Source organism: Clarias gariepinus, chromosome 3 (genome assembly GCF_024256425.1).
Source record: "Clarias gariepinus isolate MV-2021 ecotype Netherlands chromosome 3, CGAR_prim_01v2, whole genome shotgun sequence".
NCBI classification, from domain to species: domain Eukaryota; kingdom Metazoa; phylum Chordata; class Actinopteri; order Siluriformes; family Clariidae; genus Clarias; species Clarias gariepinus.
Genome location: NC_071102.1, coordinates 29,693,631 through 29,718,520, shown reverse-complemented (window position 1 = coordinate 29,718,520; position 24,890 = coordinate 29,693,631). Strand labels below are relative to the sequence as shown.

Genomic DNA, 24,890 nt, shown 5'->3' with positions numbered 1-24,890 from the left:
AGTTTACCTTTCCGTAAATTTTGCATCAAATGTTTGTCTTTTGGGTGCTGTAATGCTAGATAAATAGCCTTTATATTTTTATTTTTTTACTTGAAAAACTAATTTCACTTCTGCTTCTGAGAAAGCCTCTTTCATCTGTGTAGGCATCAACAAATTAATAACAGCGACATAGTCATGCCTGCTAATTTACAAGTGATTGGCTTTAAGCATCAACATGTGCGCACGGAGCAATTCAAGCTTTACTTAATGTTTGTAAATCTGGCAGAAATGTGAGATTCATCATTGCTTACTTGTAACCATTTAAACACAACTTAACTGTGCTTGATCGAGTTTAACACGGGACAACAGACAACACACCCAAGCACTAACTAGATCAAAAACAAAGTGAAAAAAATAAGTAACGCATTAAACTAAGATAAATATTTCTCCAACATTAAATGAAATCAAGTTTTAATATAGTTGATACTTGTGTAGTTTATTTACATTAGAATACAATTCCACCTTATAAATACAATCTTCTTAAACATGCCCCCTATCACGGCATGCCTTTTTCAACTGAATTCTTACATCACTTCAAAAATGTTCTTATAATACCCATTGTTGATTTCAGTTCTTTTATACTGAATTCTTCAGTTAATGTTAGCAAAAGAAAACCATGCAAAGCAAAAGTATAATATAGGAAAACACAGCTGATATAAATGTGGTGGTGTGATTACAGTGTCCTTTTTCTGGTACAGAGCAATGGGAACATTCATAATGGCAAATCATCTGAAAGAAAATGCAAAACAGCACAAATATACATATGAAAGACATGAAGGATAGGACAGCTACCATAGTGAGAGAATATGTTGATGACTTAGGGATGATGTCAAGTTTTAAGTTAATATTTACTAGTTTGTTCCATATATTACAATACAGAGATTGCAGGTTGTACTGATCATTTTCTGTTACCAAAGCTTCCTGTATAATTTATAACTAAATCCAACTCTTGTTTTTTAGAAGCACCTAGCTAATTTTTTCCACTGAATATTTTACAGCTTAGCAAATTGAAATCGATAAAACATAATTTTAAGCACCCTTAAAACATTTAGTGTTAAAACACAGATTAGAAAAAAATAAACATAATACATGGGGGCCAATAATAATAATAAAAATTATTATTATTATTACTACTACTTCTACTACAGACAAATAAAGGTAGCAGAACATGTATGTGGGTCACTCAAGTCCCATCTTTTCAGGTTTTCTTTATTTTGATTGGAGCAATCTGATCCAAAGAATTGCTTCAGTGGGCAGTGGAAGACACTACAAGAACAACAAAAATGCTCATATCAATTATCATAACCAGGTGCAATTATTTAATAATTGTGTATAATGTACTTTACCAAATGTAATCAATTTTTTTTAAACAAGACATTATATAATATAATAAAGCGAGCCATATGATATATAATGATGATTATAAAAGTTATAAATGACAATATAATGGCCACTTAAATAATGTTACCTTTATCTTTGCAGTTTGAAAGTGCTGGCAGAACAAACACATCTCCTTTTCAGTAAGAGAAATCTGGTAAAACATGTGAACATTTTTTTTCTATTATGGAAATTTAAGTCCAATTTTGATTTTTATACACAAAAATATATTGACGTTATGCTCATGCATCTTTTTTTGTTAATTTCACTGATAGGTGGACCAAATTAACACATTTATTTAACTGTATAAAAAATATAACTATAATAATAATAACGGTCATTTAAGCATTTTAAGCTGGTGTGCTAATAAAAATAATTTACATAAACATACTTACATTATAATATATGCAGACAGTCTAGGTATGACTGAATTTCTCTTTGAATTGTGAGATGTAAAAGATGAAGACATGATCATATTCCATAAGCAGGAATCTTCTTGATTGTTCTATTTTTTTATATATATATATTTTGCAATTTGTTGTCTGGTGCTCTTCAAAGTTGTTGTGGGATCCATGACAGAGGAAACATAATATTTTAAAACCATGAACAATAATTGCTGTTTTATTCCATATTGGATGAAAGGAACCACTTGAAATCTTGAATTCTGTTCTGCCAGTGTGTTTCCGTGCCATTGTTTTTTGTTTTTCTTTTTATTTTCGGTGTGCTGTTTTAATTAAATTGATTTTATTCTGCTCTGTAGATGGTTGCAAGCTCTTTTGTTTAACAGGATTCCAGGTTAACAAAATGCATTACAGAATGTTTTGTGAGACATATTTTTAAACACCAAAATAATAATAATTATAATAATAATAATAGTAATAATAACAACAACAACAATAATAATAATAATAGTAAAATAAAAAAAACTAAACTGTGACAAAATGCCATTCAGTGAAGTCAAATAAAAAAGGCCATATACTGTACATGAGCAGAGATAACACTGAAAAACGTAATATAAAAAATAAGATTCCATTGGATATTCAAGTTCCTCAAAAAAAAGTTAAATGTTTAAAAATATTACATATTACAAATAAACCAAAACTCTAACATAAAAAGCAAGCCAGCAGGATATAGCAATAATTTCCCAGCCCCATAGTAACCACATGCAGAGCAGAATTTATATTTTTTTAAATGAATTAAGCAATTAAAGAGCACTTTGTTTGTAATAGTGGCAACATTCTCTCCTGTTCAGTGCAACAGTTTCTGCTTAGTGTTAAAGCTGTTAGAGCCTGCTGTAATTTGTCCATATTCAGCACACCGTGCACCCCCGAACTATATCGTCGTCCATAGCTTGGAGAGCCATAGGAAGATGTGGAGAAATTCATGGAAAAGCCAGAACCTGTGGCATCAAAGCTCCCTCTTCTAGAGCCAGACCTTGAACCGGTTCTGGAGCCAGACCTAGATCCTGAGGCTGATCCAGAGCCACTGACATTGTAGGGGCTGTATAGACCCTTAGTAGACTGGGATGATGCTTCTAGTAAACGTAAACCAGTGCCCTCCTCAGTCATGCTTCTTTCGATGGCATCTTTATAAGATATTTTCAGCTTTGTTTTGGGACATGTGAGGTATTTGGAATACCCACTGACATCTCTCAGTTTCTGAGCAGTGCGTGCATCGAGGGTACCCTTCTTTACAGCCTCATCCAGTGAGACTCTGCCTGCAACATCAGGTTCAATTAGTCCTCCTGTCAGGTACTGGACTTCAAGAAAACGCTGACCAGCTTCATAATACAACCAACCCTTCTTTAAGGCCTGAGCAGCTGACATTTTAGTTTTGGTTCTTGGATCTTCAAATCCTTGGAAGGCCTTTTGAGCTAAGTTGATGCGATCAACCATTATCTTGTCTACTAGTCCTTTGTTCATTGCATCTGCAACAGTAAACTTTTCTCCAGTATTTGGATCAATGATACCACCTGTGCAGGCTTGTGCCTCAAGCAATCTTTGACCAGTGATGTTATCAACTAGATTTCGATGCATAGCCTCTGTGACTGATACCTTCTCTAAAGTATCTGTGTCTAGAATCCCAGCAACTGGACCCGTTTCCTCTGTTGGATCAGTCCATGTTGTTGCTGGGGTCTTGATAGATGGAACAGGGCTCATAGGATATGATGAGGTAGACCCAAAGGAAGATGAACGTGATCTAGAGCCACTCATATTTCCAGAGAGCATGTCAGCAAATTCAGTAATGGACAGGGTTCCTGCACGATACTGGTCCATTGCAGACTGGTCTATAAGTCCTTTGCTGATGGCATCATCAATGTCATACTGACGTCCAGACCGTCTGTCAATTATCAGAGACTTTACACCATCCGCTGATGAAGTGGTAATTTCTTCCCATTCACATTCTTGTTCTGCAAGCTCCATATATGTCTGATGATCAATGAGACCTTTGCGGTAAGCCTCATACACAGACATTTCTTTCCCTGTTTCTGGGTCTACAATCACCACTCTGCGTTTTCGTACTGATGACTTAGAAGATGTCTTTCTCTCCCTCTTCTTCTCCTTCAGCGTTAAAAGAGCAAGTCCAGTTTCAGGGTCAGTCATGCATCGCTCCATCAGCTGAAGATAAGTCAGATTCTCCTCTGTGTTTGGATCAAAGAACCCTTTAGTATCATCAGAAGGGTCAGTAAGAATACTGTTCATTTCCTCATCAAAAAGGCCACGCTTATAAGCCATTTCCACTGGAAGACGGTGACTTTCCTCAGGATCAATAATTCCACCAGTTGCAATTTGAGCCTCCAAAAGACGAATACCGTGATCTTTAAGAATCAGGCCTTTCTTCATGGCTTGAAATAGGGAAATTACCTTACCAGAGTATGGATCATTGTATCCAGTCACAGCTCGTTCGGCAGAGAGAAGTTTGTCTTTAAACTCTGGGCCAACCACTCCCATTTTTACAGCCTCACTTACTGGAAGTTTTAGATTTTTGATTGGATCAATCACATATCCTGTCGATGCTTGAGCCTCTAGCAGTTCAAATGCAGTGCCTGGCCTGATCATGTTCTTCTTCATGGCTTGGTAGATTGACAGTTTCTCTTTAGTAGCCTCTACATACACACCTGCAATACAACTTGTACCCTCAAGGTATTTCTTCAAATCTTTGCTGATATCTTCCACTGAGATTATGCCTTCTGTGAGCTCTGTATAGGTCTTCTGATCAATAATTTGTGAACACAATAATTCATCCAAGGTGATTTGTTTTCGAAGACCCCTTACCAATAGTTTCTTGTCTGCCAGAGAGAGCAAATGCATGCCACTTTCCTTGTCAACATTGCATTTTTTAAGGAGGTTTGCATAAGATGATTTTTCACCTGTGGTTGGATCAGTAAACCCTTTGACATCTCCAATAGATAGCCTCTCACTTGTTTCTTTGTTGATATATCCTCGTTGCATTGCAACGTCATTTGGAAGGTGGAAATTGTACTCGTGATCCATTATGCCACCAGTTGCAATCTGAGCTTCTAGCATCTTTAATGCATAGTCCTCAGGAACCAGACCCTTTTTCATAGCCTGGTACAGCGAGATTACTTTTCCACTGTATGGGTCTTTGTAGCCCGTGACCGCCCTCTCTGCAGACAAAAGTTTGTCATGAAGTTCGGGGCCAACAAGACCCTTGCGGACAGCTTCATCAACTGTTAGCAACTCATATTTTGCTGGGTCAGTCATAAATCCTGCAGCAGCTTGTGCTTCCAATAAATCAAGGGCAATATCAGGCTTGAGTATGCCTCTTTTCATGGCCTGGTAAATACTAATTTTAGTAGAGTTGTTGGAGAGAACCCCAGCAATGCTCCCTGTGCCAAATAAGTATTTCTTAACAGTTGGCATTTCCATAACCTCTCGGATTGTTATTTTGCCTTGTTTCAACAGGTTGTAAGTTTCAAGGTCAATTAGACGAGAGCTATAAAGCTCTTCAATTGTAACTCTGCGTCGAATTACATCACAAAGCATAGTCTGTTCAGTTTTAATGATTTCTCTTTGCTCAATGATTTCAATGATGATAATAATCATTCTCTCTTTTGTGATTTTTCCTGACCGGTACTGTTCGAGAAGTATTCGTTTGTCTTTTTCAGGAAGCATGTCTGATGACATGACATCCCACAAGTTTGTTTGTTTTCCAGCAAAACCTTTGTGAGGTATATCTATTTGAGTGCTAGCCAAGTCTGTTTGTGCTTGTTCTTTAGTGTACACATAGGACTTCTCAGCTTCTTTAGGAACTTCAGCCTTAGAAAGTGGTAAGAGGAAAAAACCAAAGTCAGGATCTTTTGTGCAACTCTTAATCAGTTGTTTGTAAGTAACACTCTCATTTTTGTTAGGATCTGTAAAACCCTTGATATCTTCTGATGGGTCTTTAAAAGACTTGGCTACTTGTTTGCTTAAGTAACCTCGCTGAATGGCTACATCAGTGGGGATGCGGTGACTATTGACTGGATCAATTACTCCTCCGGTGGCCTCCTGAACTTCAAGAAGAGGTATGGCATGCTCTCTAAGAACAAGCTCTTTTTGCATGGCCTGAAAAAGGGAAATCTTGTTTCCAGTGTATGGATCTTTATAACCAGTTATGGCCTTCTCTGCAGATAGGAGCTTTTCATGAAGCTCAGGGCCAACAAGGCCAGCTTTAACGGCATCGTCCACAGTCAACCTCAGATTTCTGACTGGATCAACAATAAACCCAGTTGCTGCTTGAGCTTCCAACAGAGACAGGCCTGTATTTGGGGTTAGTAATTTTTCCTTTATTGCCTGATAAATGCTAAGCTTCTCTTTAGATTTTTCATTGACTACTCCAGCAATGCACTCTGATCCTTGCAGGTACCTCTTGACTGATTCTATTTCACTAATCTCTTTTGGCTTCTTTTGGCCTAGTTGGAGCTGATCGAAGATAGTTTTGTCAATGATTTTGGATTCATAGAGGGACGTGGCACTAACTGGTTCTCTGAGACCAGTGAAGGTATCCTGCTGCTTTTTCGTCTCATTTTCATCAACTAATGTGATCACAATGCTAATGATCTTTTCAATTGTAACTGTCCCTGATCTATACTGACGTATTATCTCAATCCTTTGCTCTTCTGTTATATATTCAGAGTTAATAATCTCCCAAATGGTTACTTTTTTGCCTTTAAAGGGTCCACTGTTTAACTCCATTGTCGCCTTGTTTAAGGCTTCTTTAGACTGAATATTGAAAGGCTGTTCTGATTCTGTGGACTTAACAGCTTTTTCTGAAAGGGGAAACAATGGAAGACCTGTCTCTTTGTCGGTAATGCAACATTTCTGCAGTTGTGCATAAGAAACATTGTCTTTTGTGTTTGGGTCAATGAACACTTTACTTTCATCAGATAGGCTGCTTAAGCACTTGTTCGTTTCCTCACTGAAATACCCACGTTTATAAGCTATATCCTGAGGAATACGGTAACTTTTTACCGGGTCAATTATTCCTCCAGTTTCAATTTGGGCCTCCAGCAGCCTTTTACCCTGATCTTTGTTAATGAGATCTTTTTGCATTGCCTCAAATAGAGATGCAGTCTTTCCTGTGTATGGATCTTTGTAGCCATTCACCGCCCTTTCTGCTGACAGCAATTTCTCATGTACCTCTGGGCCAACAATGCCAGATTTCACAGCTTCATCAACTGTGAGCTTCTGGTTCTTTACTGGGTCAATAATGAAACCTGTTGCAGCTTGGGCTTCTAGGAGGTAGAGTGCAGGTTCTATTTCAATCATGTTCTTCTTCATGGCTTCATAGATTGGTACTTTCTCCTTAGTTGACTCAATAAACACACCAGCAATACTGCTTGTTCCCCTCAGTGCTTTTCTGACAGAATCCATCTGAGACACCTTTTCAATCGTTGTTTTGCCATTATGCAACTCATTATATACATCTTTGGTAATAATCTTTGAATCAAGGAGCTCAGACGCAGGGACGGTTGATCTTAAGCCATCAAAGGCTAGTTCCTTTGCTTTATCTTTGTCTTCTACAACAGTGATTACAATCTTTATGATTTTCTCTACAGTAATTTTGCCTGATTTATACTGACGAATAAGATCTTTCCTTTGATCTTCACTAAAGTATTCAGAATTTATCACTTCCCATATGGTCACTGTCTTCCCCTTAAACCTTCCAAATGGCACTGATATATTTGTTTTGCTGAATGCATCTTTAGCCTCTTCATCTGTGTATGTCCTTTCAGCAAGTGATGCTGTTTGTGTAACAGGTAGAAATGGAAGTCCTGTTTCTGGATCAGGTTGACATCTTCCTAGCAATTGATAATAACTGAGACTTTCTTGGGTATTGGGATCACTAAATCCTTTTTTGTCATCAGGAGGATTGGACAAGACTTTGTTCAGTTCTTCATCCAACTGACCTTGTTTATATGCTGTTTGGACTGACACACGATGACTGTTTACTGGATCAATTATTCCACCAGTGGCAATTTGAACATCCAGAAATTTCATGGCTTGCTCCTCTGGGACTAGACCCTTTTGCATGGCTTCAAATAATGAGATCTTTTGTCCAGTGAAAGGGTCTTTATAACCAGTTGCAGCTCTTTCTGCAGACAGCAATGCAGTGTGCAGTTCAGGTCCAATAATAGACTCCTTTACTGCCTCATTGACAGAGAGCTTTCTGTTTTGAATGGGGTCAATAATATATCCAGAAGCAGCCTGAGCTTCAAGAAGCATTAAAGCTGTGCTTAGTGAAATCTTCTTCTCTTTTAAAGCTTGATAGACTCCCATTTTCTGCTTTGGTTCCACCATTACACCACCAATGCAATCCTTGCCTCTTAGGCACATCTTGACTTTTTCCAGTTTAGTAAGGTCTTGTACAGTTGTTTTGCCTTTCTTAAGTTTGTCAAGTTCTTTTTTGCTTAGTATACCGATTTCATTAAGCCTGTTTGCAGGCACTCTCTCCCGAATCCCATCAAATGCCAGTGGAGACTCTGCCTTTACTCCATCAACTTCTGTAGAACCATTAAAGACCTTCTTTGTTGTTTCTTGCACTGTTGCAGTGACTAACTCTGTTTCAGGCATGCTATCAGTTTGGATCTCAATTTCTTTTGTTTGGGATGCTGTGGGTCTCTGTACTTCCTGTAACTGCTGAAGCTTTTCTCGTAATTTCTTATTTTCATCACCCATAAGTTTTTCTTGGTCTTGTTTTATCTTCTCTAGTTTCTCCATATCTTTCTGCTTATTAAGCATCTCTCCTTCTGCATCTTTCTGCTTCTTAAGTGCGGCTTCCAGGCTAGCCTGAAGTTTCCTTTTCTCCTCTTCCATCTGCTTTCGTTTACTTTCCTGTTCATCATTGAGGGCTTTGGCTTTCTTCACTTCATCCTCAAGTTGTTTTTCCAGCTTTATTTTCTCTGCTTCTATGGCTTTTTCCTTTTTCAGAAGAATTTCTTTCTCTGTAAGGAATGTCTGCTGAAGAGTTGTTTTTTCTTGTTGTAATTGCTCTTGCTGAGCATTCGCCGTCTATTAAAAAAAACATTACATTAATAAAGGAAATATGATCACGTAATATCAGGTAATCTCTTGCTATAATGATTATTACTATGTCTGACAGTGAATGTTAGTAGTTTAAAATGTTTATACTATAATAACAATAATTTGCAATAGTTTGCATGGAACTGTTATCATAAAAAAGTCATTAGTAATAGAGTAAAAGGTATAGATCTTAAAATTAAGTGTTACTTTATTAAGTGAAAAGAATAATGTTATATTTAAGGAATTTAGAAAATAGAAAGGTTATTATATGAGAATACCTCTTTTGCTTTATTTTGTAAATCAGTTGCCTCTTTTTTCAGTTTCTCCTTTTCTTTTTCCAGCTCAGCAATTGCTTTACGCAGGTCATCTGCCTCTTTGGTGCTCGCCAACCTCTCCACTTCCAATTTCTCTACAACAGTAAATTTTTCTGAAGTCTCTCTTTCAGTTTCAATCAAACGGGTTCTTATTTCATCTGCCTGTTTTTTGAATTTGTTAGCTTCTTCCTCTGCCTTCAACTGTGCATTGCTCAGCTCGATTACTCTGAGTTTTAGGGTCTCAGCCTCAGCAGTTACTTCTTGCTGTTTCTTGCGCTCTGCTTCCAAGGATTTCTGGAAGTCCACTGTCTCTTGCTCTAAACGCTGTTGTATCTCTTTTTTGGCTTCTAGTAGTTTTTGGGCTTCTTCCTGAGCCTTGTCTTTTTGTTTCTGGAGATTCTCAGCCTCAGCCTTTAGCTTGTTTGCTTCCTGAATAGCTAACATCTTCTCCTTGAGCATCTTGTCAGCTAGCTCCCTCTGTTGAGCGAGGTCTGACTCTGCGATTTGTCTTAGCCTTGAAGCTTCTTGTGCATCAGCACTAAGCCGTGTAGCCTCTTCAGCCAGCTTTTTCATATTCTCAGCCTCTTCCTCAAGCAATTTCTTTGTGACCTCCTTATCTTTTTCCATAAGTTGCTGATTTTCTGCCTCAATTTTGATCTTCGATTTAACTAATTTCTCCATCTGAAGTTTGATTTTAGCCAGCTCTTCTTCCACCTCTGCTTTCTGCTTAATAGCATCACTGACCTCATCCTTAAGTCTTTTCAGTTCATCATCCAAGACACATTTCTGTTTGTCTGTCTCATCGAGTTGCTTTTTTACTTCACCTAACTCTTGCTCAACCTTAGATTTCTGCTTCAAGGTTGTCTCAGCAAGTTGTTTATGCTTGGCCATCTCTTTCTCAGCTTTCTGTTTCTGTTTTAATGCATCTTTTTCTGCTTTAGCACGTTTGGAAGCTTCTGTTTCAGCTTCTTTTCTCAGTTTTTCAGCATCCTCCTGAGCTTTGGCCTGTTTAGCTGCCTCTGCTTCAGCAGCTTGTTTTTGGCATTCTGCCTCATCTGCTTTTTGACGAAACAGAGCAGCTTCTTTTTCAGCATTTTCTTTGGCCTTTGCTGCATCATCAGCTAATTTCTTTGCCTTCTCATACTCTTCCATTAGCTTAATTTGAGCAAGGCTGTCCTCCTTCTGTTGGGCAAGGACATTCTGGGCTTTCTGTTCAGCAGCAGTATACATTTGTGCTGCTTCTTTAGCTAAAATGATCTGTTTTTCAGCTTCCTTGTCAGCATTATCCTTCTGCTGTTTAACCTCTTCAGCTTTCTTTTTAAGACGCTCAGCTTCTTGTTGAGCAGCCAGACACTGCCTTGCTGCCTCTTCTTCAGCAGCTGAAATCTTTTTTACTTTATCTTCTGCTTCTTTTCTTTTCTTCTCCTCTTCTAATGCAAGATTCCTAAATTTCTCTGCCTCTTCTTCTGCTTTTACTTTACTTTTCTGAGTCTCGTCTGCGATGGTCTTTAGCTTCTGCAGCTCATCTTCAAGGTCTTGCTTTCCAGTTGATGCCTTTTTAAAGTTGAGTTTCAAAATATGAATCTCTTCTTCAACCACTTTCTTTTGCTTTAGGATTTCCTCAACAATTTCCTTCTGTCTTCCTAATTCAGCATCAGAAGATGTCTTTAACTGATTAATCTTTTCTTCAATATCTTGCTTATGTTGATCTGCTTTGTCTTCTAGGAGCTTCCTTTGATAGGCTTCATCCTCAGCTTTTCTTTTCAGACGCTCATTTTCAGCCTCCTTTTCTTTTAATGCGATCTCAGCCTCAGTTTTCACACGAGTCGCCTCATCGATGGCAGCCAGCTTTTCTTTGAGAATCTTTGCAGCTTCTGCTCTCTGTTGGGCTGCTTCATCTTCTGCGAGCTGCCTTTGTTTCTTTGCTTCCTCAGCAATTAATCTTAGTTTGGTGGCCTCCTCAGCAAGCTCCCTCATTTTGCTTGCCTCAGATTCAAGGAGCTGCTTGCTCTTTTCAGTGTTTGACATGGACTCTTTTTCAGCTTTGACTTTCAGTTGGATGACAATTTCCATCTCCTTTCTTACATTGGAAAGCTCATCTTCTAGTTGTTTTTTCTGGTTTACAGCTGTGTTCACTTCATTTTTCAACCTCTGCAGTTCATCATCTAGTAGAGCCCTTTGCTGCTGAGCATGATCGGAATCCAGTTTCAAGCGGATAAGTTCCTGTTCTGCTGAAAGCTTTTGTTGAGCAGTTTCTTCGGCTTCTTTTCTTTGTTTTTCAAGCTCTTTCTCTGCGATCTCCTTTTGTTTAAGAGCAAGCTCTTCAGCTTTAGCCCTTCTCTTTGCCTCTTGCTTCGCTTCCTCTTTCTGCTTCTCAGCCTCCTCTTGTGCAGTGCTCTTCTTCTGGGCCTCTTCCTCAGCCTGAAGCCTTAAACGAAGAGCTTCGTTGGCTTTCTGTCTCCACATTTCCAGTTCCTTCTCAGCTTCTTCTCTTGCTTTATCAGCTTCAGCTTGTTGCTTTTTTAAAAGCTCTGCCTCCTCCTGTAACTGTATAACTGTGCCTTGCTCTTGTTTCAGTGATTCCTCCAATTTTGTTGTTTTTTCTGCAAAAGAAAGGCGCTTACTCTGCAGCTCCGTGGCAGCGCTCTTCTGCGCAACCTCTTCAACCACTTTAATCTGCCTATCCTTTTCCAGTTGAGCCTCCTTCATGCGCCTCTCCGCCTCCTCTGCTTGCAGTTTGTACTTTTCAAGGTCCTCCATGGCCTTTTGTTTCTGCTTAGCAGCTTCCTTCTCTGCATCAGATTTTTGTTTGAGCTCTTCTTCCGCCTTACGTTTTTTCTGCGCCTCATCATTCACTTGTTTCCTTAGCTTTTCTGCTTCTTCCTGGGCAGCTTTTCTAAGTCTGTCAGCCTCTGATGCTTTATCCCTGAGCTGCTGAAGTTCAGCTTCAGCAGTTGATTTCTGTTTTACGGTTGTCTCTAGCTGAAGTCGGATTATGCGGATCTCCTCCTCGATCTTGGTTCGGCTTAGCAGGACCTCTTCGATTCGTTGGCTTTTTGCCTTAATCTCCTGGTCTGAGAGATTTCTGAGTTCTTGTAGTTCCTGCTGGATGTTTTGCTTCTGTTTTTCAGAGTCAACTGCGAAAACTTGTCTTTTGCTGACCTCCTCTTTCATCTTCAGCTTCAAGTCTTCAGCCTCTTGCTCTGCTTTTGCAATGGCCTTCGAATGAGATTCTGCGAGCTGTCTCTGTTTTTCTAACTCGGCCTGCATTTCAGCTATCTTTTTTCTCTCTTCCTCTTTAAGCTTTTCTGTAGCTTTCTGTTATTCAGGGAAAAAAGGGTAATGTAAATATAAGACAGTGTTATGAAAGGTTACATGATATATCTGGGTTATCTCTGAATTAAAAAAATAATAATTTAGTAATTAAAACGTTAAATCCATAAAAAATGTAAATTTTATAGGTGGGGTGTTACATGGTTACAAAAGACACTTTAAATCACTATTATGGCACAAATAATGAGACACAATCACTTCACAGCACAAGAAAACAACTGGAATACTAATGAAATCATGCTATCGTGGTGTTACATCCAGGGATCACTTGGAAAATAATCACGAAGTATAACATGATTCACCAGTACAAATATTCTACCTAGAACTCGAAAATGTGAAGTAAGAAAGCTTTACATAATTTACAGTAATTTAGTCCAAAGCTTGTCATTAAACGTATATTAATTTTCTGTTTTTTATTTAGAAAGTAAAAGTAAAATTGTAAAGATTTGCTAAATCCTGAAATGTTTTGTCAATTTGATTTTGTTCATATTATGCCATTATCCAGTCTAGTGATGCAGCAAATAAAGCAACGGGAAAATAAATATTCTACTGAAAACATAAATAAAAATGCATCTGATGAATGTCATAGTGGTACATGACTCCGAATTTTGGATAGTAGATTTTTTCAATTCTTTAAGCGGACAATATTTGAAAAAAAAAAAAAAAAAAAAAAAAGAGTCATGTATCATTGTGAGAGTCTGTAATGTGCTTGCTAAATTCAATTAGGATGACGATGCGGTGGAAAATTTACCTCATTAGCGCCCAAAAATGACAAACATTCATCATGATAAAGCACTGGCAAGCCATATAGAGAAGCAAACAAGCAGAAATGCAAGTTAGAAAGGAAAAAGGAATAGAGAACAAAATTGTGCTTCTCATAACAAAAAATATTTTAGGGAAATATGACATTCAACTTGAAGCTTTATCTAACTGAGAAACAGAATAGCACAAGCAAAGAAGAAATAAAGTGTTATTTCAGTTTTTTTAAGAAATGAATTTCAGAATTAGGGATATCACACCATCCTGTGTTTAATGGTGTCTGCTGGTATAAAAAGTGCAAGCCGTATTTGGTAGATGATGTTTTGAGTTTGTGTCAGGGTAACTAATAGCTATCGACAAACAGTTACCTTTGTATGGCAAAAATAAGTAAAATCCATCCCTACATATTTTGTGCACAGAAAATAAGATATTAACAGATAATAAGGGAAAGTATTAGGAAAATGGAAAGTGCTGCACCACTAGTGTTTAGCGCTACTCGTGTCCTAGGTGAGCACCTTGTCTGCTATCGTACAGAGGCTGTGTGCAAGCAGTGTGTAGCACAAACTACAAAAATAAAAATCTCTTAACATTTAAATAAAGCATAATCTAATTCAATTAAACTAAAAGGAATTCCATTCGAAATTGTGTCTCATGAAGACGAAAACAATAAGAAGAACAGTGTATTGCATAAATATTCACCCCCTGACAAAACTGAATTGATTTTACCCAAAACATACCATTGTGTATGTACACAAGAGGGATGAATACTTATGCAAGGCACTGTATGTGCCATAATACTTTGTCTTCTGACACTGTTTGACTCTTACCTCTTCATCCTCTAGGCGTCGTTGGGTATTTATGATAAACTTAATATACTGGCTCGCCAGGGTCAAGAGCTCACTGTAGCGTGTTCTGAGCGTGACGTACTGAAAGATAATTTACAACACATTTCAAGTACAATTGTTCCTTTTAAAGTATGTAAATCATAAATGTAGAAAGTCTAAGAAAAAAAAGAGTTGAAAATACCTCTTGGATGATGTCGTCTGATGCAGACTCAACCTTAATTTTTTTCAGAGGTGAGGCAATAGGCTCCACCAGTGCTTTATATGTTACCAGCTGAAGTTCATGATCCTGGAAAGGAGCATGTTTTAAATATGCTGCTAAAAATCTATATCTATATCTAATAATATCTGTAAAATAATGGCACTTTAAATGCTTACCTTTACTGTATCAATGTAGGCCTTAGCATATTTTTGACATTCGTCCACTTTTTCTTTGTTGTTTTCAATCTCTCCGAGGAGTTTCTGTTAATAGTGATTGTTCAGAATAGAAAGCCACAGTTAATTAACACTAGCTAACGTATTAAATAAAGTCCCAGGGCTGTACCAAAAGCAATGCAAAAGTGGGCATAACGTTTTTATTAACTGACATAGATTGTTCACATTGCCCAACTCTAGTTCTTTCATTTTTAATTCTTATCTTATATCACAACAAACCAGCCATCTGTTATTGATTCCACGTATCCAGTACAGGCTCATGGGGTCTGGAACCTATCCCAGGGAACTCGGGGCACAGGATGGGGTACACCCTGAATGGGGTGTCAACCCATTACAGACACGTGCTTATACTCACACACCCAATCAGACACTACTGGCAATTTGGAAACACCAGTTAACACCAATTAACCCAGAATGAATGCATAATTTTCATTATGCATGTCTTTGGACTGTATGAGGAAATCCACCAAGCAAAGGGAGGACATGCAATGCCCTGAAGGTGTGAGGCAACTATGCTAACCACTAAGCCATCATGCCATGTAATACACTAATTAATGTTTATATTAATTATATATGAACATTTATTTAATTATGGTTAATGTTCTAGAATAGCTGTAAATCATGTTATCACGTGAAAATGTTATAACAACTATGAATATTTCATTCAATAATTTCCATTATGATTGACACACATAGATCATTAGTCATGTTACGGAAAAACTACAAAGCCCTTTTATCCTGAAGACATTCTTCTAACAGGTATAGACATAAGATACTAAAAATTCTAAATATTTAATATAGTATCCTTGTTTTTTATGTATTTATGTGAGTGCCCACAATACAAGTCCCTGTGTTAGTTGTAAATACAGAAACAATAATGTATTACAATGAGAACATGGAGCCCATAATCCTTGCAGGCAAATACACTGCCAGAGCTGCTACAGAAAATTAAACAAAACCATGACAGTGCTGTGAAATTAAATGATCAAATACGACAAACAACCTGCCTTTGCACACTATACTAAAGACCACTAATAATGACTCATGGCACATACCTGCTCCTGGGCCAGTTGTTCTTTAAGATCTTTGATATCACTGATGGGAAAGGTCTGGATCTTTTCTTGCCTTTGCTTGGCATCTGTAATCCACTGAATGAGCCAGTCATAGCTCTGTCTATAGTTTTGCATCTGCCTACCCAGTAGGTCCAGTTCCCTCTGGCGCAGCTTGAACTGGGCGAACACGGCCTCCCAGCGCTCTTTTAGGCTTGCTACTAACTGCATATAGTGATCCAACTCAGCATCCCGTTCACTGTGTACACGGGACATTTGCTCGTTTACCGCCACTGCATCTTGGAGCTCAGCCTCCAGACGGTCAAACACTGGCTTATCAGACTCTGCGTCTGAGCACAGTTTCTAGAGTTAAAAGAGAAATAAAGCGGTTTATTATTATCCAGATCTTGTGGGTTGATAAAAATCTAATTTCTATTAGTAGCCACTTTGTGGTATTATACTGTACCTTTAGCTGTGTTAGGTTGGACTCCAGCTCTTTTTCATTCGCAGGTACTTTGTGGACATCACGAAGCTGGTTCTCATACTTCCTGAGAACATCTTCAGCCCCTTGTGTGCTGCGTATTACCAAGTCGATGGTCTTTAGCCTGAAACAAATAAAAATAGTTAGCATGACTTCCATATAGGGTGATATTCATAGAGCTGAGAACTCCCATTTTTAAATGATAATAATAAAAAAGAAATATATAATGACTAACTTGTCCAGGTAGACAGAGGAGAGACTGTAAACATGTGCCATCTTCTTTAGCGTGATGTCTAGCTCGGAGCGTAGGGCAGGTGTTGAGGTGGACTGCTGAGAGGAAGCTAGTGCTGCTTCACTCTGCTTAACTACTGCATCTAGGTCATTCTTAATGCCGTCCAACTCAGTCTGCATATTCTGTTCGGAGGAAATAAAGGGGGATTTTAATGAAATCATGGAACTTTGAAATGAAAAGGTAACATGATTAGAATAGTTATACAATAGTGCTCATTATGGTTTCAGTAGTAGACGCAGTTATCAAATGTTATCAGAGCACTTACACTTTTAATGCACTTAAATGTCTTTATTTAAATGCTACTTTGATGTCTTGGGTCAATGGGTGTCCTCTCATGTTCTAAACAAATGGTTATAGTATTACCTGCATTACGTTTATTATAGTTATATTTTTTCTCGCTCTCTAATTCTTTCATTCATTTATTCATTTCTCCATTCAATCAAGGCCTATTTTCGGTCATTCGATGGACCATCCTACTGATCACTGCTTCTTTCAGTTCACCTACACTCATGTTGCGATCCAATTTGACAGGATCAAGCCAAAAAGTTTTTGAAGTGAAAGAAGTTGGCTTTTTCTCCAACTTCTTCTAACTATTGATGGCATGACTACCTTTCCAATTAAACTGTTGCACATGACATGGACAAAATAGCATGACTATAGAGAATCACCAACAGAGAGATCCTGGAGCATATTAAGTCAATGTCCTTGCTTTAACAATTCTTACAAGGTCTTTGGCTTGATATGCTTTAACAAAGTCTTTAGCTTGAAATGCTTTAACAAAGTCTTTAGCTTGAAATGCTTTAACAAAGTCTTTAGCTTAAAATGCTCCAGGACTTCTCTGTTGGTGATTCTCGCTGTGCATGGGATGCACAAGAGTCTCCTCCAGAACCACAACTCAATTTTGGTTATTCTTCTTTTGTTTGTAATCATAATTGTCTGCAATCATAGGTCATTATAGGGAAGACGATCAAACTAACTTGCCTGGCTTTAGTTGCAGTGCTGATATCCCTACTTTTCCAGGTGGCATTCATGCTCACCGCTGCATTCCAGGCTAACCATCCCTTAATTAGAGGAGTCAAGATCCCGTTTATTAAAATGCATTAGGTTGGTAATGCATTTAATTCTATGTTATAGTTTAACCAAAACTACAGTTTTTAACAATTGTTTTATTTTATTTGTATTTCTAATCACTATTTATGTTGGCTTAAATTTATATATGACAGGAATGACATGAATACAGTATTCCTTTTTTCAGTGCATCACTCCTTACCTAATCTGATTTTTGCAGGAAGAATTAAAAAGTTCTTAAAAACACTTACATGTTATTTTTTATTAAAACATGTTTATTTAAACATTTAAAAATAGTGGTTTTATACTGTTTCAGTCTGTTGTAGACTAAACTACTATTTTACACAAATTAGAGGTTTTTGTTTGTTTGAACACTGTCTGTCTGTTTTTTCCCCAAATTGACACACACATTTGAAAATTATAATTTTTTTCTATCCATGCTTAAAAAAGTACCATACCTTGTGTTCAGTGGTCCTCTGTGCACAGGCTTTCAGTGGCTCTTTGTCCACCGGCTGCCTGAGGCGACTGATCATGCGTGACTCGCATCCCTCAAGTCTCAACCGTAGGTCCTTTATTTGAGTGATGTAGCTTTTACACACAGACTCATCCTGCTCTCCTGCACAGGCAAGATAATTGATTCTCACCAACATTGTGTTAAACCAGACATGCAAAAGTACATTAGATGAAAGTTAAAGCACACAGGCACCACTGAAAACATTTTTTTTATGGCAGTTCATTCAACCTTAATAATAAAATAAAAAAAAATTATGTTAGTAAATCTCTCCAAAATTAGACTCTTTTATCTCTTTCCAGTTCTACAAGGAATCATGTTTTTACTTATGAACTGTAAGCTTCATGCAAAACATCAAACTGAAGTAAACTGTTTAATGGATCCATGCATGTAGCAAGTAGTCATGCTCATACTAAAGGACTATAAATACACACAAATACACACTGAAATGGATAACTAATATGCAGATGTAAATTAATTTAAAAAAAAGACAGAACACAATGCCAAGATTGACAAGGAATGCAGTTAGTCAAATTTCCAATCCAATCTGTAATCTTTACCAGCAACTTTTTCTTTAGAAGTGGTGAGTGGTTCTGAAACATGAAATGTACAGTTATAGTTTGATGTATGAATTAAGTGCTATCATCAGGGAGATTAGATTGGGGTGGTTAAATTTTCCACTTTGATTTTACATCTATACTATAATTTATTTACAATAAGGTAGGAAAAATGGACTCCCTGGTTATAGCAGAGTGTTCATGTAAAATCAAAATCAAATGATCAAAAATGATAAAGTGATTATTGGTGTTAAAAAAATGTTCTAAAACCTAGTGTGTTCTCAACCTTACCTCTCTATATACAGCACCATGTCTTTGTTGGTTTATTATAACTCTTTTACACCTACATTAATTGGTAATATTTTACAGTAGGGTTTCCTACCCTTATTTATAGTAACATTAGTTTTCATGGATAAATGCTTATGCTGAAATTTTCATATCATATATTAATTAACGTATGTTAATTAAAGTTTATTAATGAAAAGTTAGATATGGATCAATCGCAACTAATGCAATAAAAGAATCCTTTATCCATTAAGGCATTTTAAAGAGTCACACGAATAAATGCTCACCTTGCTCCACTGTTCGCAGCAGGTTGTCGTAATGCTGTGAAGCATTGTTATAAGCACTCTCGGCCTGTATGCGCTCATCCGCGCCAAATAACTCTGAATCCTGGCTGTCACGCATAAAGATCTGATAGTGCTGCTCCAAGTTTTTCAGAGTCAGACGGTACTCCTCCACCTTCAGAGTCTTAAACTAAAGTAAAGGAAAAAAATATATACTTTAAAATTACTTAAATAAATCATATAAGTAACTTTAGAAACAATTCCACATATTATATTTCCAGATTATAGTATTTGTACAATGGCATTTATATCTGCTATGATTCTGAAATCCTCAGTTCACAAATGGCCACCACAGGGTGCATGGAGAAAAAATAAATACGCTATGTCTGGTATATAAAATATATTAAAATAAACCTGTGGGGAAAAGTGGTCCACTATAAAAAGGTAAACCATTTATTTAGATTATAAGGGAAAATTCATACTGGTATACATAAAAAACAAAACATGACAGGAATGCTGGTATAGAGAAATAAGTTACTCTAAAGTGTTTTATTCTTCTTATACCACAGTAAATTGTAAAAGTTTTTTTTTTTAATTAATCGGATCTAAGGAATCAAATTTGTTCTTTGAGTAACAGAACAAAAAAAGTCTAACTTGACATATTACCAACTAAGTGCAAATTCATCAACACTTGATTCTGTCTTAATTCAACTGAGCTAAAAAAAATAAAATAAAAAGTTCTTATTTTGGCGTGCACAAAGAAAATGTCTTTAACTATATCACCAATTATACCGATTTCTATTTATTTATGTGGACCACCCACCTTAAACGTCCCCATAAGCATAAATTAATAAAAGCACCATTTCATTAATTTGAGCTCTGCAAATATGTTTCTAACCATAAGAAAGTTCCATGAATTGATGAACTGGATGTCTCTCATGAGATATTGCCAGGACAGGAGACTCTTCATGTCCACATGCAACTTCTGCCAGAGGATCATCAGCTTCTGTAGACTTGCATCCAGACTAAAGGATCACAAAATAAAATATAAAAAAATTACTAATCCTCTTAAAGAGCAACCAACAGCACGAATATAACACACAAGGAAATATCTCTACTTAATAAAAAGTCCAAGCAAAAGCATGTCTTTACCCCGCGCAGCTTTCTACAGCTTCCTTGTTGGTAGGTGGGACGATGAAGCAGATGGATGGCACCGTGGCTTCACTTCCACTCGCGCTCCGCACCTTCCACTTAAAGGGCTGGGAGTTGTTTAATAACACACACTCATCTCCCCTGTGTACTGTAATCTAGGACAAAAAATAGACTATATCAGTAAAGTAAATGAATCATCCTAAATAATGTATATGATATGTTTAAACTATCATTTTGGATATCACAAATATAGAAAAAAGACTAGATAAAACTAATTATGATAGAGACTGATTTGGATTCCACATGAATAAACATCTATTTTATTTGTTCTTTTATTTTAACGTATCTGTATTAAATGCATGATATTTAGTACTTTCTATTAATTTATAGTCACATTTAATGTTGTGGGACAAGTTATTTCCTGTTATCACTTATGCTATAGCAGCTCTTAAGTCAGTCCTTCACTTGACATTAATAAAAAAAGAAAAAAATAATAAAAAAGAAACTTTTTATGTAACATATTTATATTTATATTTATATAACAAATATTTATTATATTTTTCATACCTCCATTTGTTTGAAATCACACACAGCCTGAATTGGCAATTTGCCCTTCACCGGAGAGGCAGGATTTCTGGGTTTTAGCTGAATGATATTCTTGGCTCTCCTGTTTAGGCCGTCCAGATGTGTCTTGAACTCTGCAAGATGTTCCTTTTCATCCTACGGGTAAAAACAGATAATTCTTATATTATTTTCGTAAAAGGTTCCCATCAAGGCCCATCAAGGCTTAATAGAATCTAGGGTGATTATAATCACAAGAACTATATTTTAAACGTTTTAGATACAGTATGGATGAAATCCGTTGCTATGATTACATCGTAGCAAACTGTTGCCTAGATCGGTAATGGAAAGTTATGAGCTCACATCCTGAAACAGCCGAACTCTCACTTTGTACTGATACACCTGCTAGATGAAAACATGCAATGTGTAAATGTAGAACACTCACCGCAGCATCCTGCAGAAGATCCTCCAGTCGTGTCACAGTAATGGATCGGTCACAAATATATTTCTTCTTCATTGTCTCTTGAATTTTCTTTATCTTCTCCTCTGCTTCTTTCACATCTGCAAAGAACTGTTGAGCAGAGGGGAAAATGGCTTAGCTCTGATAGCTGTAAACCGTGGGATATCACTGACATAACTCTATAGTAGATACCTGGAAGTAGGCAGTGTTCTCTTTGAGGTGAGTCTCAATGCAGCAGCACAGCTGCAATAACCAACTCCACTGAGTCTGCAGAGCTGCAGTGAAGGCCTACAGAAAGATGGTTAAATAAAGAGTGTTCAAAAAGCTTAACTGTGAATGTACGTAATAGTGCTGTTTATTTTTGAGGGTTGGCCTATAAAGGGAATGCTATTTACTAAATGTGGAACAATACTGAAAACTGATTCTCTCCATCTTTGATAACACACTCATGCCATTAATCATAAAAATATAGAAAATCATAAAAAATAATCATCATAAAAATAAAAAAAAAACTCATTCTTAACAACTTAAAACAAGTAGGCCTAAAATAATATACATTTGGACCCACTGTATTGTTTTGCTGGAAAATGTATGGTTAAAAAGCTTTATTTAAGTACAGTACAGTAATTAATAGAAAAAAAAGAATTGTCGACATTTAGGCATTTGGCAGACGCACTTATCCAGAGCAACTTATCCAAAAAGTGCTTTGAAGTTACCGTAACTGGATAGATACTTACAGTGGGTTACTAGGTTACTAACTACTAACCATCAGTCAAACACAAATGATTTACGGTCAATACAGAAACAGATTTTGTGTATTAATACAGTTTAGATTGATAATAACTAAACTGTGTGTCATTCTACTGAGAATCCTACTTTTCAGTCAAGGCATACACTTAATATCAAGGTGTCTTACCTCTATAGTGCTCCGAGCTGGATGGCCGTCCTTCAGTAGTTTGTCTCCAGTTGCTTGAACAGTGTTAACTTTTTTCTCCCTCTGCTCCAGATCCCGCATCAGACCCTGTCACATGACATCCATTACATTCCATTCATTTTCACACACTAACACAAACCTCTTTCTCTTTTAATCCATTTACAGCATTTAAGCAAACACACGATAATGCTATATACGTTACATTGAAAATAATTCTTATAACCCTTTGGATCATGCTCTTAAAACCCTAATTATGCTAAATCCCTTTTAAAATGTCAGTACATGAGCGATAATTCACAAAATCACAATAATTATATGTAAGTATTTGGTACTAGTCATACCGAGTAATTATCCTTCTTGGCAGTCATGTTGGTATTGCGGTCACTCCAGTCATAGTTCACCTCTTCCTCCTCTTTCTCATTGAGCCACATTAGCTCTTTAGTAGCGGCTACAACAAAGGCGTGTAGTCCAGTCAGATTGCGCAACCGAGCCTTTGAGCCATTCTATCAGAGAACAAGGGATAAAACAAGACAGCAAAAATTTGTTAAACTAAAAACTACAAATATTTAAGCTTAATGCATTGATGATAAAATAACTATGCAGTTGTCACATAGTGAAATGTTTAATGTTTTCAATAAAGAATAAACCTGAGATCACAGGTGAAGACCTACCAGAAGTTTGTTGTACTGTAAGTCCAGCTTGCCCAAGTAATCTCTGTATGCTTGTTTACTGGCGGGGGTTAACTGACTCTAAAGAGACAACATTAAAAAAGACAGAGAGACAGGGTTAGGGTTAGGTGATGATTTAATTGCTACTAGAAATATAATGTTTGCAGGCCCTTGTAGAAAATATTAAGTAAAGAATGAAACATTTGGGCTGGTGTTGTATTGTTAAAAAGTCAATGATGGGGTCATGCAATTTAGCATAATACAAAGGTGAGTTACTCTTTTTATATAACAGTACAGCCATATCGTTTTAAACGACCACATTTGTTTCCAATAATCATATATATTTTTTAATTACAAAATGCATCTAGATGTATTTTTATTTATTTATTATTACATTTAATGATGTGGAATGTACAACTACAGTATGTCCAACTATGTAGCAACTTTAACTATTTCCTAGTACTAGACGACTACAATTTATCCATTTTCATATTATGATCCACCATCGAGACTACTCCATACTACTGCACTCCCATACAGAAATCAACAAACTCACCTCATCTGCCCGAGCACGATCAATTTTAGATTTAAACTCCTCGATAGACTGATGGAGTCCGCGATGGCTGCCCAGATGGGACTCGACGGAGGGCAAGTCTGCTCCCCACTCTGCACTGTCCATGCGCCTCTGGTTTTCCTCCACCCAGGCCAGCAGGTCCTGAATGTAACGGAGCGTGACTTCATCTAGCTCAGGCCGTGCCCGCTGAGGGGACTGCTGCAGGCTTGGAGACATGGACACCTGCGTGAGGGGCACCTGAGACACTGTCACACCAGACTTCACACGCAGGTTGTACTCACTGCGCAGGTTTACCAGATGCTCATGGAGACGGTACACCCTGAGAGTAATATGCAGCAAGTGAAGTGAAGATTAGTACAGACGTCAACCTTCATATACATTGCTGATTAAAAGTTAAATATTTTTTATTAAAAAAATAATAAAATAATAACAATAATAAAAAAAAATATGTTGAATTTTTAGGTTTACAAGAAGTGATTAAAATTGTTATTGTTAAGAAAAAAATAATGTAATTAAAACGGACCTTTTTACATCTTGCATAACTACAGTATACCACGGGTATTTAAACAGGAAATGTTCTTGTTTCCGAAGAAATAATTTGGGTAATTTTTTTTTTTTTTTTTTTACGATAATACAAATAATCTACTGCATAAAAAAAATTTAAACATTGTTTGAAAAAACAAAGATATTTTGTGAATTAAAAATTAAACAAAATTATCTAAACATTTTTGAAGTATTTTCATCAAAATACATCTACCATCAAGCCACCAATGTCTCGGTATCCAATACTGTATAAATATGGTAAAATATATAAAAAAAATAATCCAGGGTCATGTTTATAGTATAATGTTTGCTAAATATACCTAAAGTTATTTTTATCCTTTCCAGCTCTATCTTTTGATATGTTGAGAAAAAATTCTATATAAAAGACTATATGTTATACGATTTGACTGAACTCACCGCCTGTACATCTGTTCCGCCTGCAGATGGCGCCCATCCTTTAGCAACTGCACATCGTTGAACAGGAGGCGAATCATGTTCTCAGCTTTATCCAGATCTGTTTCGATCTCTGCCGCATGCTGAACAGGCTTTCCAGCTCCCAGAGAGCGCACATCCTGCAGGAACAGAAATTATTTTCGTTTAAAATAGCTTTTGTTAATTATATGAACATATAAATGCCCTTTTTTGCATTGGTAGCTGTTAGCAATATTTCCTGTACTATATATTACATGTTATATGATTGTATTGAGTGTCTCACCCTCTGCAGCATTGTCTCCACCTGGTTTAGCTGCTCCTCACACACACCAGACTCCATCTGCACCTTACTGACGACCCTCTTGAGCCGCTCCAGACTGCACACATTACACACACGCATTAATGCAACTCTATATC

The 24,890-nt window shown here is 37.0% G+C and overlaps 1 protein-coding gene across 5 annotated transcripts in view; it reads right to left on the bottom strand.

Moving 5' to 3' along the window:
• Window positions 1–448: 448 nt before the first annotated feature.
• The window catches only part of pleca (plectin a), a 123,197-nt gene continuing 98,755 nt past the window's right edge, over window positions 449–24,890 (bottom strand). For 3 of the 5 annotated variants that reach the window (XM_053491971.1, XM_053491976.1, XM_053491973.1), the window contains 24 exons: window positions 24,757–24,850; window positions 24,459–24,613; window positions 23,481–23,817; window positions 22,928–23,005; window positions 22,598–22,759; window positions 22,239–22,343; window positions 21,515–21,610; window positions 21,308–21,433; window positions 20,869–21,021; window positions 20,302–20,456; window positions 20,048–20,174; window positions 19,156–19,339; window positions 18,587–18,619; window positions 17,974–18,131; window positions 16,391–16,569; window positions 16,141–16,279; window positions 15,681–16,037; window positions 14,569–14,652; window positions 14,375–14,479; window positions 14,176–14,274; window positions 9,221–12,574; window positions 1,812–8,930; window positions 1,508–1,570; window positions 449–1,305 (listed from right to left, as the gene is read on the bottom strand). In XM_053491971.1, the coding sequence (XP_053347946.1) occupies window positions 2,613–8,930; window positions 9,221–12,574; window positions 14,176–14,274; window positions 14,375–14,479; window positions 14,569–14,652; window positions 15,681–16,037; window positions 16,141–16,279; window positions 16,391–16,569; window positions 17,974–18,131; window positions 18,587–18,619; window positions 19,156–19,339; window positions 20,048–20,174; window positions 20,302–20,456; window positions 20,869–21,021; window positions 21,308–21,433; window positions 21,515–21,610; window positions 22,239–22,343; window positions 22,598–22,759; window positions 22,928–23,005; window positions 23,481–23,817; window positions 24,459–24,613; window positions 24,757–24,850 (12,598 nt within the window). In that variant the 3' untranslated portion in view covers window positions 449–1,305; window positions 1,508–1,570; window positions 1,812–2,612. The remainder of the gene's footprint in view (window positions 1,306–1,507; window positions 1,571–1,811; window positions 8,931–9,220; window positions 12,575–14,175; window positions 14,275–14,374; window positions 14,480–14,568; window positions 14,653–15,680; window positions 16,038–16,140; window positions 16,280–16,390; window positions 16,570–17,973; window positions 18,132–18,586; window positions 18,620–19,155; window positions 19,340–20,047; window positions 20,175–20,301; window positions 20,457–20,868; window positions 21,022–21,307; window positions 21,434–21,514; window positions 21,611–22,238; window positions 22,344–22,597; window positions 22,760–22,927; window positions 23,006–23,480; window positions 23,818–24,458; window positions 24,614–24,756; window positions 24,851–24,890) is intronic. The other 2 variants (XM_053491972.1, XM_053491975.1) reach the window with 1 other exon arrangement.